Genomic DNA, 15,868 nt, shown 5'->3' with positions numbered 1-15,868 from the left:
ATGGTGCGAAGACTCCGCAAGAAGAAGCCCGACTCACCTGTCATCCCTCAAGAGTCCCCTCCAATCGTTCAAGAGGCCCCTATCATCCCTCAAGAGTCCCCCCACCGTTCAAGAGGCCACTTTCATCGTTGAAGAGGTCCCTCCCACCATTCCAGAGCCCGATTCACATGGGGTAATATATCGAATTATTGAGAAACCCCCACCGTTGCCGGATATGATGGATGAGAGTTGGCTCTCGTATGAGTTACCGACTAGTACCCTTCCGGTATCTGAAGTGGAGAGGAGTTGAAGACAGTGGCTATTTCGATGGGGAGGTAAGTCTTATATTTGTCTTATATATGATTTTGATTAATTTTTTTAAAAATTAATGTAATTCACTAATATATGTCCTTTTTTTTTGTAAAACAGCAGCATATCGATGCGTGGGTGTCACGTCTTCTAATAATAAGGAAGCTTAGGAAAAATAAAAAAAATTCGCGATATACAATAATGCCGGCAGCTTTTCACGCAGTTCACTTGAAGAATCAACGAGATGAATCATTTTCGTTGGGCAATGGACAAGCTAAACTTTATCCTGCATGGTGGGAGGTCGATAAGGTTAGTGTTTATTTTAGATTGAGTTTAAAGGTATTCATAAATAAGTGCGCAAATGAATGAATTATTACTTATGATTGCAGGTGTTTATCCCTGTTTTGGAACGTCGTCATTGGCTTCTCGTCCAACTTCAGCTCCCATCCCTGAAGATAATAGTATATGACAGCATGATAAATTACATATCACTGTCTGATTTGAGAGATATTATCAAGGGATGGAGCTCTCATTTGGCTAAATTCTTGGATGGGATTAATTATTGGACTTATCCTGGACACAAGAAGCCAAAGAAGTTCAATGTCACAGTTGTCAGAGATGAGACCGTGCCACAACAATCGCCGGGAGCCAGAGGGGATTGTGGTCCTCTCGTATGCATGTGCTTGGCGCGTTTGACGACGGGAAGCACAGAGTTTCTACCTCCCACCGATAGAGATAGAGCTGCAGTAGGCTTGTGGTTTCGGCATTATATGGCTAGAGCGATATATTCTAGACGCTGCCTACCTGCATCCGCGTTATGAAAGTATCCATTGTTAATTGGTAAGTCAAATGCAAGTTTTGTTAACATATATACTCCTTTTGGTTTGAAAATGTTTGGTTAAGTACGTAGAATTCAATAATTTGCTGTTTGTAGGTTTTAGATGTGTAGGAAGTCTTGTTTGAGCAAATGTTTGGTTTCTGCAGTTTAATCCTTAAGTGAGCTGCGTGAAATGGATGTACGGGTGAAAAAGTTGATTCATTGATTCAATAATTGATGAGGAAATAAGAATTATTATTATTATTTTTTAATTGTTTAATTGATTTGTAAAAAATGATTTGTAAATGTTGATTTGTTTAATTGATGTGTACATAATTCTTATTTGTGCTTGTTTAATTGATTGAAATGTAATAGTTGATTTGTTAATTTTCAATCTGCATTATGTTGAAGGCAAAACAGACTATCGCAACACGAAACTGATTATCGCAACGAGAAAATCGCAATGCGAAATGAAAATCGCAACGAGAAAATCGCAATGCGATTTTCATTTCGCATTGCGATTTTCTAGTTGCGATAGCCATTTTCGCGTTGCGATTTTCCCCGTTGCGATAGTCAAATGAATTAGATCTAATAAGTGATAACAACTGAACATGTCATAGCAATGTTCAAACTCAAGTTACTAATACATGCCTAACTGAAAATGTTAAAAGTGCACACATAAAATACACATAATACAATGTTTGCATTTAAAAATCACCTAAGTTAACAGTCCCAAAAGGTGAAGCCGGTTGTGATTGGGATTTTGAAGATGATTGCGATTTTCAGAATCTCGTTGCGAAAGTCAGAATCTCGTTGCGAAAGTCAGAATCGCGTTGCGAAAGTCAGAATCTCGTTGCGAAAGTCAGTATCGCGTTGCGATTTTGTATTATCTCATTGCGATAGTCAGTATCGCATTGCGATTTTCCAAATTCGCATTGCGATTTACTTATTCGCATTGCGAATTGGGAAAATCGCAACGCGATACTTACTTTCGCAACGCGATAATACAGAATCGCAATGCGATTTTCAAAGTTCGCAATAGGTTTTAGTTTCGCAACACAATTTTTTTATGTATATATCTACGCATCAGCAATAACTCATAACCTAAATCCCTAAATTGCAACTCATTCCATCTCCATCTATCACTCTCTCCGGCGACATCCGTTCCTACATCTTTCCCCATCCGGCAACAGGTCTTAGTTTCGCAGCTCGTTTGTTTAGTAAATTAATTTACAACCATGAAATCATCTAATGTTGATCATGTTTGGATATATTTGTGTTTTGGAGGGTCATGGGAGAATGTTCATGGTGTTTTACAATATATGCATTTACCCATGAATCTTCAACTAAAACTGTCATTAAAAAAGTTAACTTATGAAACTCTAATGTTACGTGTTTCAAAGAAATTGAATTTAGAGCCCCTAAGTGGATTTAGGCTATCTTATCAGAGAAATGGTAAAGTTTATTTGTTAACCAACAATGAATATGTTGAACGATTCATTGCTTACATTAGTGTTTCAATTGATGATGTTACATTGTATGTTGTTGAACCTAGAAGTAGTATTGTTGGGTCAGTAGTGGGTAGTAATCAACTAAGTTTTTCTCAAAACCCACAACCTTTCTCTAATCCAAATCCCAATAAACTTTCAGCACCAAATTCCGGTTTTCGTATTGACCAATTAGACGATGATGAGCCAACAGAAAAAATTGTGAGTACTAGTCAGTATTCGAAATTTGATCTTGGTCAATACTCGGACTTTGATATTGGTCAATACTCAGATTTTGATGATGTTTCAGAAGAAGAAACAGACCCTGCGTGTAATGATTTTGATATTGGTCAATACCCGAATTTTGATGATGAAACAACCGTTGCCGAGGAAGATGTTGTTGATGATAATGAGGAGGAAGTTACGACTGTGAATGAACATGTTGAACATCCATTCTGTAATTCATATAATCCTGAAGAAAAAGTCCCCGAAGAAAAGAAAATGTCACGGGAGTATAACTGGAATATGCAAGAATTACTTCAGATACCGGAAGAAGAGTTGGTAAAGAAAACAGTTGATTGTTACACAAAAGTTATTCGTATCAAGAAAGATGATTGTTTTGATACAAAGGAAGACTTGAAGATAGCTTTGTATACGAAATGTGTGGAAGATGGCTATCAACTAAAAGTTAACAAATCAAGCAAAGATCGTTTCGAAACAAGGTGTATGATTGACAAAAACTGTACGTGGCGTATGATTGCAAAGAGGATAAAAGATTGCGAAATGTTTCAAGTTAGGACTTTTATTGATAAACATACATGTTCAAGAACCCAAGTTTTTCCTCACCATAGACAGGCAAACAAAAAGGTGTTGGGTGGTTTTCTGGCTGAGTTAATGTTTTTGAATGGCAGGGTATATCGGTGACATGAAATTATGACTGACATGAATGCTCGGTTCAAGATTAGTATATCATATTCTTAAGCTTGGAGAGCCAAATGTTATGCCTTGGAATTGTTGAGGGGGTCGCCAGAAGCATCGTTTGCCCAACTGCCGGCTTATTGTCACAATTTAAAGCTGAAAAATCCTGGGTCGGTAACTCATATCAAAAACAGATAGAGATGGACGCTTTGAGTTTATGTTTATCGCCATTGGTGCTGCGGTTAGTAAATCAATATAATTCTGTTGACTCATTTTTGTTAGTTACATGCATTTCACATTTTAAATGATTATATTTCTTGTGTATATTATTTTGTAGATTCGTTCGTTTATTACTTGCATGCGCCCAGTTATTATAGTTGACGGAGCACATTTGAAAGGTCGATACCTTGGAGTAAACTTATTAGCAATAGCCATGGATGCTAACAATGGGATATTGCCAATAGCTTACGGGGTTGGCAAATCTAAAACCTCTGATTCATGGACATGGTTTATGGGGCATCTTAGGGATTGCATAGGTCCTATTAGCAATCTGACAATCATATCCGATAGGGCAAACTCAATTGACAACGCTGTTAGAAGGTGTTTCCCATATGCTTTTCATGGACTTTGTGGTGTTCATTTGTATAGAAATCTAAAATTAAGGTTTACTGGAATAAAAAAGCACAAATGGACATACTGGAAGGCTGTAAAAATCTTATCGGGAAGTGGATTTCAATAAGCATATAAACTGTTTAAGACGTGTTTTGCCTCAGTGTGCTCAAACACTAGAAGATGTCGGGTTTGAAAGATGGTCAAGAGTACATCAACTTGGAGCAAGATATGGTTTCATGACGTCTAATAGTGCAGAATCAATCAACGCTCTAAGTCGTCATTCCCGGAAATTACCCATTACTATGTTAATGGAGTTTTTTCGAGCCTCTATTCAACAGTGGTACTACAAGAAAAGAAACCATGCAGGTATTATTTCTTTGAATTCGTAACTTATCATATATTTTACTAAGTATTATTTATTTAAATTTACAGGAACATTGGAACATCGTGTTACACCATGGACTGAAAAAAAAGATAACGAAACGTGTTGTGAAGTCAATGTCATGGAGAGTTGAACCATGTTCAAACACTTTGTTTGAAGTACTGGATAATAACTTAAATGGGCTTGTCGATCTAAATGCAAGGACGTGTAGTTGTATGAAATGGAAAACATCTGGTTATCCGTGTGGCCATGTTATAAAAGTTGCTCTTCATTTAAACCAAGATGATTCAAGCACATACGCTATGGATTGCTACACTACAGAAGAATATCGACAGACTTATGCCGAGATTGTCTACCCTATTCCACATCCTTCTGAGTGGGACATACCAGATGACTTACAAACAGTTTTGCCACCAGCCATGGACAGAACGCTACCTGGCCGACCAAAAAGTCACGATCGTATACCGTCTAAGGGTGAAGAGAAGAAGAGATCGACATGTAGTCGGTGCAAGGAAAGTGGTCATACAAGGTTGACATGTGGATCACCAGTGCCATCACAATCATCTTTTCCTCTACCAAAATATGGATCATCATCAAAATCCAAAGCTCATATGGTGTCAAGAAAAAGGTAATCAAAATCGCAATCATCTTTAAAATCCCAATCACAACTGGCTTCACCTTTTGGGACTGTTAACTTAGGTGATTTTTAAATGCAAACGTTGTATTATGTAGATTTTATGTGTGAACTTTTAACATTTTCAGTTAGGCATGTATTAGTAACTTGAGTTTGAAAATTGCTATGATCTGTTCAGTTGTTATCACTTATTAGGCAATCATTTGACTATCGCAACACAGAAATGACGTTCGCAATCATCTTAATGTCTATCGCAACGCGGAAATTACTATCGCAATGCGAAATGAAAATCGCAATGAGACAATCGCAATGCGAAATGAAAATCGCAACGAGACAATCACAATGCGAAATGAAAATCACAACGAGGGAATCGCAAAGCGAAATGAAAATCGCAACGCGAATTTAGTTTCACGTTGCGATTTTGTCGTTGCGATTTTAGTTTCGCGTTGCAATTTTGTCGTTGCGATTTTTATTTCGCATTGCGATTATATCGTTGCGATTTTCATTTCGCATTGCGATAGTAATTTTTGCCTTCAACATAATGCAGATTGAAATCAACAAAATCAACCATTACAGTTCAATCAATTAAACAAGCACAAATAAGAATTATGTTAACATCAATTAAACAAATCAACTTTTACAAATCACCTTTTACAAATCAATTAAACAATCAAAAAATAAGCAATAATTCTTATTTCCTCATCTACTATTGAATCAACTTTTGCAACCATACATCATTTTCATGCAACTCACTTATGAGATTAACCTGCATAAACCAAACATTTGCTCAAACAACACTTTCTACACATCTAAAACCTACAAACAACAAATTATTGAATTCTAGGTACTTAACCAAACATTTTCAAACCACAAGCCTATAAACATACCAATTGTTTATGGACATTTTTATAACACGGATGCAGGTAGGCAGCATCTCGTATATATCGATCTAGCCATATAATGCCGAAACCACAAGCCTACTGCAGCTCTATCTCTATCGGTGGGAGGTAGATACTTTATACTTCCTGTGATCAAACGGTCCAACGCCAAGCATACGAGAGGACCACAATCCCCTATGGGTCCTTTCGTTTGTTGTGATGCGGTCTCGTCTCTGCTAACTGTAATATTGAGCTTCTTTGGCTTCTTGTTTCCAAAACGAGTCCAATAATTTATCGCATCCAAGAATTTAGCCAAATGAGAGCTCCATCCCTTAATAATATCTCTTAAATCAGCCAATGATATGTAATTTATCATGCTGTCATATACTATTGCCTTAAGGGATGGGATCTGAAGCTCGACGAGAAGCCAATGTTTACGTTCCAAAACAGGGATAAACACCTGCAATCATAAGTAATAATTCATTCATTTGCACACTTATTTATGAATACCTTTAAACTCAATCTAAAATAAACACTAACCTTATCGACCTCCCACTATGCAGGATAAAGTTTAGCTTGTCCATTGCCCAACGCAAATGATTCATCTCGTTGATTCTTCAAGTGAACGGCGTTAAAAGACGTCGGCATAATTGTATATCGTGTATTTCTTTTATTTTCCTTAAGTTTCCTAATTATTAGAAGACGTGACACCCACGCATCGATATGTTTGTTTTACAAAAAAATACATATATTAGTAACTTACATAAATTTTAAAAAAAATAATCAAATTAAAATATAAGAAAAATATAAGACTTACCCCTCCATCGAAATAGCCATTGTCTTCGACCCCTAATAATACGCCCCACCAAGACCGATCAAGCAACAAATAGATATCATCATTGAGCTTGCATATGTCAGTGAAACACCCCTGGCTCCGCTCATGTAGATAAAAATCAACTGCGGTCTTAGCCCAAAGGGTGTTATCCAGAATTGTGTCCGGTAGTTGTTTCCTCTCCACTTCAGATACCAGTATGGTACTGGCCGGTAACTCATACGAGAGCCAACTTGAATCCATCATGTCCGGCACGTCAGAGGGTTTCTCAAGAATCCTACATATGACGCCATGTGAATCGGGCTCTTGAATGGTGGGAGGGACCTCTTCAACGATGACAGTGGCCTCTTGAACGGTGGGAGGGGACTCTCAAGGAATGATAGGGGCCTCTTCAACAATAGGAGTGGACTCTTGAGGTATGACAGGCGATTCGGGCTTCTTCTTGCGGTGTCTTCGCACTATTGGGGTGTACGGAGACTTAATAGCACGTGCACGCCGTCTGATGCGTGAACTCTGTCGTGCAAGAAAAACCCGACGTAAAGCATCCACCTTATCGGTCCGCTAAATAATTAAATACAAATATCAGTAAATAAACAGACATGATATTTAAACAGTGAAAACAAAGATAAATATATTTCAAACTTTCAACCAAAAGACAAAACAAAGACAAATACTAACTTCACAGTGTTAAAGAATACACAGTTTAGCAGAATTGGCAGCAACCGAATAAATTTACTTCAACCAAAAGACAAAACAAAAAGACAAATACTAACTTCACAGTGTTAATAAACAGTTTAGCAGTATTGGCAGCAACCGAATAAATTTACTAAGCAATCTAAGTGAAATGGTTAATTTAGTGAAATTACGAGTAAATTTATCATCAAGTTAAATATGGAAAATATTAAACTTACCTCGTTGCGTAGAGTATGAACCTCATTCTGCAACGATACTACCATCTCACGTAGAGCGGCAACCTCACCACGTAAAGTAGACACCTCCACACGCCATGCACCATCGTTATCGCGTAGAGTACCGATCTCCTCACGCAAGGCATTGACCTCATCACGTAACTCCCTTTACTCATCCCGTGGAGGTGGAGAACAGGGAGATAGAAGTCGTGACATCTTTGCCGGTCGCCTATCATGAGGTGATGGTGGAGAAGAGGCTCGATGATGTGACGGGATAGGTGATGGCTCTCATTGTAGAGGTGTATAGTCGGGTCGATCAGGTGATGGCTCTGGGTGAGGTGATGGCTCTCGAAGTGGAGGAAGTGGAGGCTGCTCATCATTCGTTCCATCAAGAAAACGCTGACTAGCTTGCCACCAATCAGTGGCAAGCTCAGCCTCCGTGGGTGTCAGTCTCATTAATGGAATGTTGGCCTCCTAAAAATATAAAAACTCAAACAAAGTTAAACGTCTACTATTAATAACTTGTTTATATATGATAGTATTTGTGTTAACTTACATTATTTATTGTCGCATATGGTATTAAGTGTTCCCAATCCAACAGACGTTTCCTCTTCCAGGAAATAGCCCTAGGAATATCATTTGAGGTTTTTAATGCATATGTCGCATGATGGGGAAAGCCTCGAATATCCAAATCTACAAACAATATAATAACAAACATTAGTAATTGTTAAATAATTAATTATAATTTTGAAAACATTATATAGAAATTCTTACCTTAAAGGCCCAAACAAAGCCTGACAAAGTGTATTTCGACCCATCGCCCCGCAAACTTTTGCGGTCATCAAAGGCAGACGACAACTTAGTCCAGGTAGCTTTCCATATATACGAACCCCACAGAAACATATTTCATGCATTTAGGTCCTCTACCAATAATATTAGCTCCTGAGGAATAGGTTGTCTGGCCTCTCTGCCTAAAAAGCCGGCATACAAAAGTAGTAGAAGGCATACTCGGACAACATCGACGTCATTCATCCGAGTAAAACCATCTTTCTTATTAAACAATTTCTTCATGTCATCGACGTGTAAGTTCGGCTTCTCTATTGACTCATCAGGAAAAACCCTGGATAACCATGATGGGCGGGTGATATGACGAGTGTACCGACCTACATCATCGTGTCCGAATCGTAGACCAGTGATTAAGCAGAACTCCTTCCGCCCAAAACAAGTATACGGCGGTGGAAAATGAAACCATATCTCTTCCTCACCACGTTGTATACTGTCGGGTAGATCGCTAGTCATGGTCTGAAGCCACAAATGGGTCAAATTAGCATCTCCACCCGGATGTTGTACTCTCAACCATGGCCCGAAGCAGGTTTCCTCAAACAATTTTCTTTGTGCAGGTGAAAGCTTCGAAGCAATTGTAGTGGCTAGGCTAACTTTATTCCTTAATGTTAATGAAGCCGAAAAAAATTTCTACAAAAACAATAAACATACCAAGTTAGATATACCAAAAACTACACTGTGAAGATATACCAAAAACAATAAACATAAATAGTAGTTTATTCTTGAAACTAAAATTTGCAACACTGTTTTGTCTTTTGGTTAAAATGAAAATCGCAACGAGATAATGAAAATCGCAACGTGGAAATGACTATCGCAACGCGAAATGAAAATCGCAACGAGAGAATCGCAACGCGAAATGAAAATCGCAATGCGATTTTGGTTTCGCGTTGCGATTCTCTCGTTGCGATAGTTATTTCCGTGTTGCGATTTTCATTCTCGAAACTATTCTTCTTCTGCATTACTTCAACCAAAAGACAAAACAAAGACAAATACTAACTTCACAGGCTAAACAATGAATTTAATAAGAAATCTAAGTGAAATGGTTAATCTATTATTGAAATTACCAGTAAACTTATCTTCAATCTCAATATGAAAAACCTAAAATAATGCAAAAATTTCAACAACAAAAAAACTAACCTCGGAGATTGATTTTCCATTTCTGAATGATTGTGAGGGATTTCTGACCGTGAATGGTTGTGAGGGATTTCGCCGACGATGGGGACGGAAATCTTCGGAGATGGGGACGGATTTCACCGTAGAGAGTGAGAGATGGAGATGGGACTGAGTGTTGTGATTTTAGGTTTGATGTTATGAGTTACGATTACTGTGGACGGTTCAGTTTCCGATATATTAAGAAAAAATTCGTGTTTGGAATTTGAAAAAAAAATACGCGTTAATACGAATGGCGCTATGTAAATCGCATTGCGATAGTAAGATTCGCATTGCGATTTACGTATTCGCATTGCGATTTTCCTAATTCGCATTGCGATTTACTTAATCGCGTTGCGATTTACGTATTCGCATTGCGAATTATGAAAATTGCAACGCGAATACATAAATCGCAATGCGAATTAGGAAAATTGCATTGCGATAGTCAGTATCGCATTAGTGAGAGATGGAGATGGGACTGAGTGTTTTGATTTTAGGTTTGATGTTATGAGTTACGATTACTGTGGACGGTTCAGTTTCCGATATATTAAGAAAAAATCCGTGTTTGGAATTTGAAAAAAAAAATACGCGTTAATACGAATGGCGCTATGTAAATCGCATTGCGATAGTAAGATTCGCATTGCGATTTACGTATTCGCATTGCGATTTTCCTAATTCGTATTGCGATTTACTTAATCGCGTTGCGATTTACGTATTCGCATTGCGAATTATGAAAATCGCAACGCGAATACATAAATCGCAATGCGAATTAGGAAAATTGCATTGCGATAGTCAGTATCGCATTGCGATTTTCCAAATTCGCATTGCGATTTACTTATTCGCATTGTGAATTGGGAAAATCGCAATGCGAAGCAACGCGAAATTGGAAAATCGCATTGCGATAGTCATAATCGCGTTGCGAATCTGGAAACTGATTTGCGATAATGGAGATCGCGTTGCGAATTAGCGATCGCATTTACGATTTGTTGGTCATTTTGGCAAATCCGAAAAAAGTTGGTTAAAATCGTATATTATATGAGATTTTTTGTCACTGAGATTATTTTCTCTTAATTTTATTTATTATTTAATATCCGAGTGATTGAATAAGAATAATCAGAAGTTAAATGAGTAAAATAAATTTTATAAAATTGTAATAATTAAAATAAGAGTAAATTTAATTGATAAAGTTTATAATTTACCTATAATTTCTAGGAGACCCATCTTCGGTAGGTGTCACTGTCCTTATCATTATTGTTTTAATTTATTTGTTCGAATTAATTATTTAATCATTTTGGATTTAATATGAAATATAATAAGATATAAATTTAATATATATTATATTTGTATTTAAAGTTGTTTTAAAACTTAATATTTACAAGGATTAGCAACTAAGCATAGAATTCGCATAAATTCGTTCTTTTTATTTTCCCCACTTTAATATTCCGTATTTTCTTCAGCTTTTATTTTCATTTTCCCATTTCCCTCTCCATTTTTTCCAAATCCTCGCCGATTAATTCGTTCGTTAGCAGCGATCGAACATGCCGGCGCCGGTAATTTTGTCTTTAAGTTTCTTCTAGTCTTGAGATCCGTTTAATAGCCTTCAGGTAAATTCCGAAACTCCTTTTGTGATCTGTTTTCTTGTTTGTTTCCCGAGAAAGTGAAAGGAAAGAAGCATTTTTTGTTCTTTCAATTTCAGATGTTCGCTGTTACTTCTCTTTATTCCATTTTTAATGCTTTCACTTCAATAAAAAAAGAGAGCACTGCTTTGAGCTGATCCCTGTTACATTAAAAGAAAACAGATCTTAAATTACTCTTAAATTTATTTATATTCTCTTCGTCATTGATGTCCTTAATAGTTTCGGTATATTTATTGAGTATTGCTGTGAGCTGGTCGAGTGTATTTAAACAAACTCTTTCTTGATTTTTTTGTTTGTGTTTTAAAATAATAAAATATTAATCTATTAAATTATAATTATTTCTTTAATAAATTTATGACTGTTAATTACGTGTGGCGATAGTAAAATTTTTAATGAGGGTTGACAATGTTGATGATTATCAGTGATTAGGGAATTCAATAGCTATTATGTATGCAATAACTTTTGGTTACCTAGGATTGGACTTTATTAGAAACTATGAGCGGAATTTAACAGCTTTGCCTTTCATTTATTGTTAAATTTTGTTGTTTGGGAAGTTTTGATAACTTCACTACTATGAGCGGAATTTAACAGCTTTGCCTTTCATTTATTGTTAAATTTAGTTGTTTGGGAAGTTTTGATAACTTCACTGACTGTGAGATATGGATGGATGCACGAGTTAGGTCTAGTTTGCTTTAATTTGTTGTAACTTGAAGGTTGTTGACAAGAAAAAACAAATGTGTTATCTGGGTGCCCCAGATGAGAACTGATGTTATTGACAGTAGGAGGAGGAGGGTTTTTCAGATCTTCGGTGTCTGGGTATAGCAAGGGCTTGACCCTTCTCTTGGGTCAGAAGCACAAGGACAGGCCCATGAGAGTTTCGCCGTGGAATCATTACCAGTTGGTGGACCAAGTATCTGACCCTGACCTGAATCAGCTGGCTTCCATCAAGAGCCGACTTTCCCTTGGGTGCGCCTCTTTTGTCTGCTTTGGTCGCACTTCCGCTGAACTTGATGCCCCATCAGCTTTGAAAGTTGGCCCTGTTCAACAGCAGGATGTCTTGCCAGAGCCTCTTGTGTTGGATAAAATGAATGATCACACAACTCAACTTGATGATGGAAATAGTAATGCAGGAGAGATCGCCCTTAAAAGTAGTTTGAAGAAGCGATCAATTAACAGTCATGCTCCTATTGAGGATGTTAATGACCATGAGGCATCAGGAGAAAAGGATGGTGATATCCCTAGACATGCAGAATGAAGAAAGGCACAATGGATGGATGCTTGTGGTAGTGAGCTAGCTGAAATCAGGGAATTTGAGCCCAGGTACAAGAAATTTCTGCTCTAAACTAAAGTTCTGAGTGATGCAGTAACATATTTGTTTTAAGTTAATATGCTATTGTGATACGTTTTGTTTCTCTTAGATTATGTGTATCATGAACTTATGCAATATTATGTCTCCAACAAGACTGGTAAGTATGTCACACTTTTGTCTTGTCCTAAAGCTTGTTATGTAAAGGGGTTTTGAATATTGAATAGAATAGCCCATGAACCTGTGGAGACTCATGCCTCATAGGCAGGGGCAGATCTACTCAACTGCCCACCCTGAAATTTGAATTTTCTTGATGGTGCCTGCCCTTAAATTTTATTTGTGCCCATCCCGTTCAAAAATTTTATGTTGTTAAGATATATATGTGCCCACCCTCAAATATATTTTTGGATCCGCAATTGCTCGTAGGTTTAGTGTTATTATTCAAATAACATGTTCCCTTGCTTAATAAAATAATAAAGCTTTCCTATGAGTCCTGATGACATCCATTGCAATATGTGTTATGATGTAAACAAAAAAGGTTGGTGCAATCTTATTCTGATATATTGGTTTCCTCAATGAATGGTAACCATAGGAAAAATTGAGCTATTTACTTCTTAGTACTGTAAAAGAACATGTAGTAAGGGCTTGAAATCTTGAAATTTGATCTCAGTGATGTGATAGCATGCCACTTAGATATGAACTGAACTCTGTTGATGCTATATTTTGTCAAACTTTGGGCTGATTTCTTAGTTATACATGTATGGGAAGCTTTGCCACTGGTAGCTTGGTTATGGTTCATGATCGAATAGATCTGATTTTAGAGCAGTGGTTCTCAAGATTTGAAACCTGATGCATGCATATGTGATCTTTTGAGGTGATGTCAGAAGCCCATATATTTTTAGGCATTGTTTTTATACTCTAGAAAAATGTGATTAGGCAACAAAATCAAAAGAAAATATGATTGATATGCCCAACTCTTATTTAAGTCGAATAAATTGAGCGGAATCATTATTTCCTAGTAGTTGTAGTATGTGTTATTACTATGAGTTATGATAATTACCCTACGAAATCATATAGATGGAAGTAAAGTTCCTTGGGACTAATATTTTATGAGAAATGCAAAAGGTGCGGGATTACTTCTTAAGACCACTGAGAGTATTCTCTAACGAAAAGGCTCTTGAATGTATCACATGAGTAGCTAATATTTCAGCTTCATTTGTAGAGAAAATATCAGATTTATCACGGATCTAGAAAAGTCGGCTCAAATGTTGAAAGTTTGTAACTTTTTTCAACCATTTTTATATGTTGTTGAAATTTGTTTATATACTTTGTTTTTAAATTTAAGAGGTACGTCTCATAAATTTTACTTGGTTATCACGTGTTGATTAAGAATTATGTAATTTTCGTATCAATTTTACTTGGTCATCACATGAAAAAGCAGCTAACCAGGAAGATAACTGATTATCTTATTTTTCATCCATGCAAAGGGGTGTTTGGTTGGTACAGATTGAACATTAGTTAGATTTTGGAGCTCATGGTTTTCCTTGTGTGTAAAGGCTTTCTTATGTGACACCTTAACTTGGTCAAGGTGTTGTGGTATATGAATGGTGGATCATTATTTGCTTGGCATGGATTAGAGTGATGGCTAAAAGTTTATTTTGTGCCTCATGGATTGCATTTTTATTTGGACTATTAAGGTGTTGCACAAGTAAAATATACGTAAATATATTTTTCCTATCAGGTTTTGGTGTTGCTCTGAAGATAGTGTCTTGGTTTGTGATGCCTTGATTTTCTCGTACCCAACACTTCTTTCTCTCCAAAGGAAACTATAAGGCTCCGATCATATTGAAGAAGCGTATTTTGTACAGAAAAATGAATGAAAAATTTTATGAGTGCTTATCCTTAGGCATGTTTGTTGCTCATCTGTTCGATAAGCTTCAGTGAGACCCCAGCTTGCATACTTGATCTGTTGAATATGTGGTTTGTTTTAGATGCATGTCAGCGTGTATTTTCCAGAATGGTAATATCATCTTCTTATTTAGGGGCCTTTCTCCATCCTCTGTTTTCATGTATTTTTGTCAAAAGACTCGCAAGATGAGTATGGTATGATGTCGGCATGGCTATTTAATTAGTAACCCGTTAGTTGTCCTTTCAATTCCTTGTATCAAAACTGTTAAATATGTTATTAATAGTGTCGATTTGATTGGTTTTGCAGTAATTCCCTTGCTAGATTTCTTGTTTATTGTTATTTAACTGTTCAAATAGCCTCCTTTTTTTTGGGCGCAAACTCATTAATCCACTCTTCTTCTTCTTCCCTTCTTTTTCAAATTACCTAGAATTATGCTGATGAATTGTATCATTTTGTCTATGTCAGTGAAACAGGTGGATCAGATGACGAATTCGATAACAGAAATGAAGGAACTTGTTCATGTACAATTATGTAGTTTGGGTTCATTTCTCGAGTTAAAGGATACATATCAGGTAAAAGAGCTTAATCATGTCATGTTGGAAATGTTCAATTGATTTTGGGCAAAGAAGCGGCAAATGCTGTTTTGTTTTCTTGATTCTACTTAAAAACGGACTGCAACCAATAGAGAGGAGCTTTCTTTCTGGGCCACCTTAGTGGGGGAATTCTACAAAAAGGAACGTAAATTTAAGGTAAAAAAAGGTAAGCTTTCTAATAACTTATAAAATGATACATACAATATTATCAAATATGCATAAATTGTTACAACATTGTAACTTTTTAAGTATATATCCAAAAATGTTATCAATGTTTGTGCATATACATAAATTGTTACAAAGATTATAACATTTTAAGCGTATACTCAAAATAATATCTAGTTTGTAACAATTTATGCATATACACAAAAATTGATAACATTTTGGTTATGTACACAAAATGTCATATTGTTGTAATCATTCATGTATTTTCCGTAACAGTTTATGTATTTTTTTTACAACATTTCAGGTAGTCTACAATTTTTTTTAACTTAAATTAAGGTTTCTCACCCTAGAACTATCGCCTTAGTGTATTGATATTTTTGTGTCAATAGTTAAATAATTTATAATTTCAGGTTTTACTTTTATCACCTTCCCGGGCTTCACTTTGTTTTATTATTTTTACTACTTGTTGCGTGACTTTGTTCTGTTGTTTTGTCCTTTCTTTCTCTATGT

At 36.4% G+C, this 15,868-nt stretch overlaps 1 protein-coding gene across 3 annotated transcripts; it reads left to right on the top strand.

Moving 5' to 3' along the window:
- Positions 1–11,186: 11,186 nt before the first annotated feature.
- On the top strand, positions 11,187–15,333 carry LOC120180463. Of its 3 annotated transcripts, none has more exons than XM_039185782.1 (3): positions 11,187–11,352; positions 12,142–12,705; positions 15,066–15,333. In XM_039185782.1, the coding sequence occupies exon 2, from the start codon at positions 12,152–12,154 to the stop codon at positions 12,638–12,640; it is 489 nt and encodes a 162-aa protein (XP_039041713.1). In that variant the 5' UTR covers positions 11,187–11,352; positions 12,142–12,151; the 3' UTR covers positions 12,641–12,705; positions 15,066–15,333. The 3 variants fall into 3 exon arrangements, with proteins under 3 accessions (XP_039041713.1, XP_039041712.1, XP_039041711.1); XM_039185781.1 differs by having other exon boundaries at positions 12,099–12,705; XM_039185780.1 differs by having other exon boundaries at positions 12,059–12,705.
- Positions 15,334–15,868: the final 535 nt, after the last annotated feature.

Source organism: Hibiscus syriacus, unplaced genomic scaffold (assembly GCF_006381635.1).
Source record: "Hibiscus syriacus cultivar Baekdansim isolate YM2019G1 unplaced genomic scaffold, ASM638163v2 tig00112496_pilon, whole genome shotgun sequence".
Lineage (NCBI taxonomy): Eukaryota > Viridiplantae > Streptophyta > Magnoliopsida > Malvales > Malvaceae > Hibiscus > Hibiscus syriacus.
Note: the sequence above shows the minus strand (reverse complement) of the source record. Positions and strands in the feature narration are given on the sequence as shown.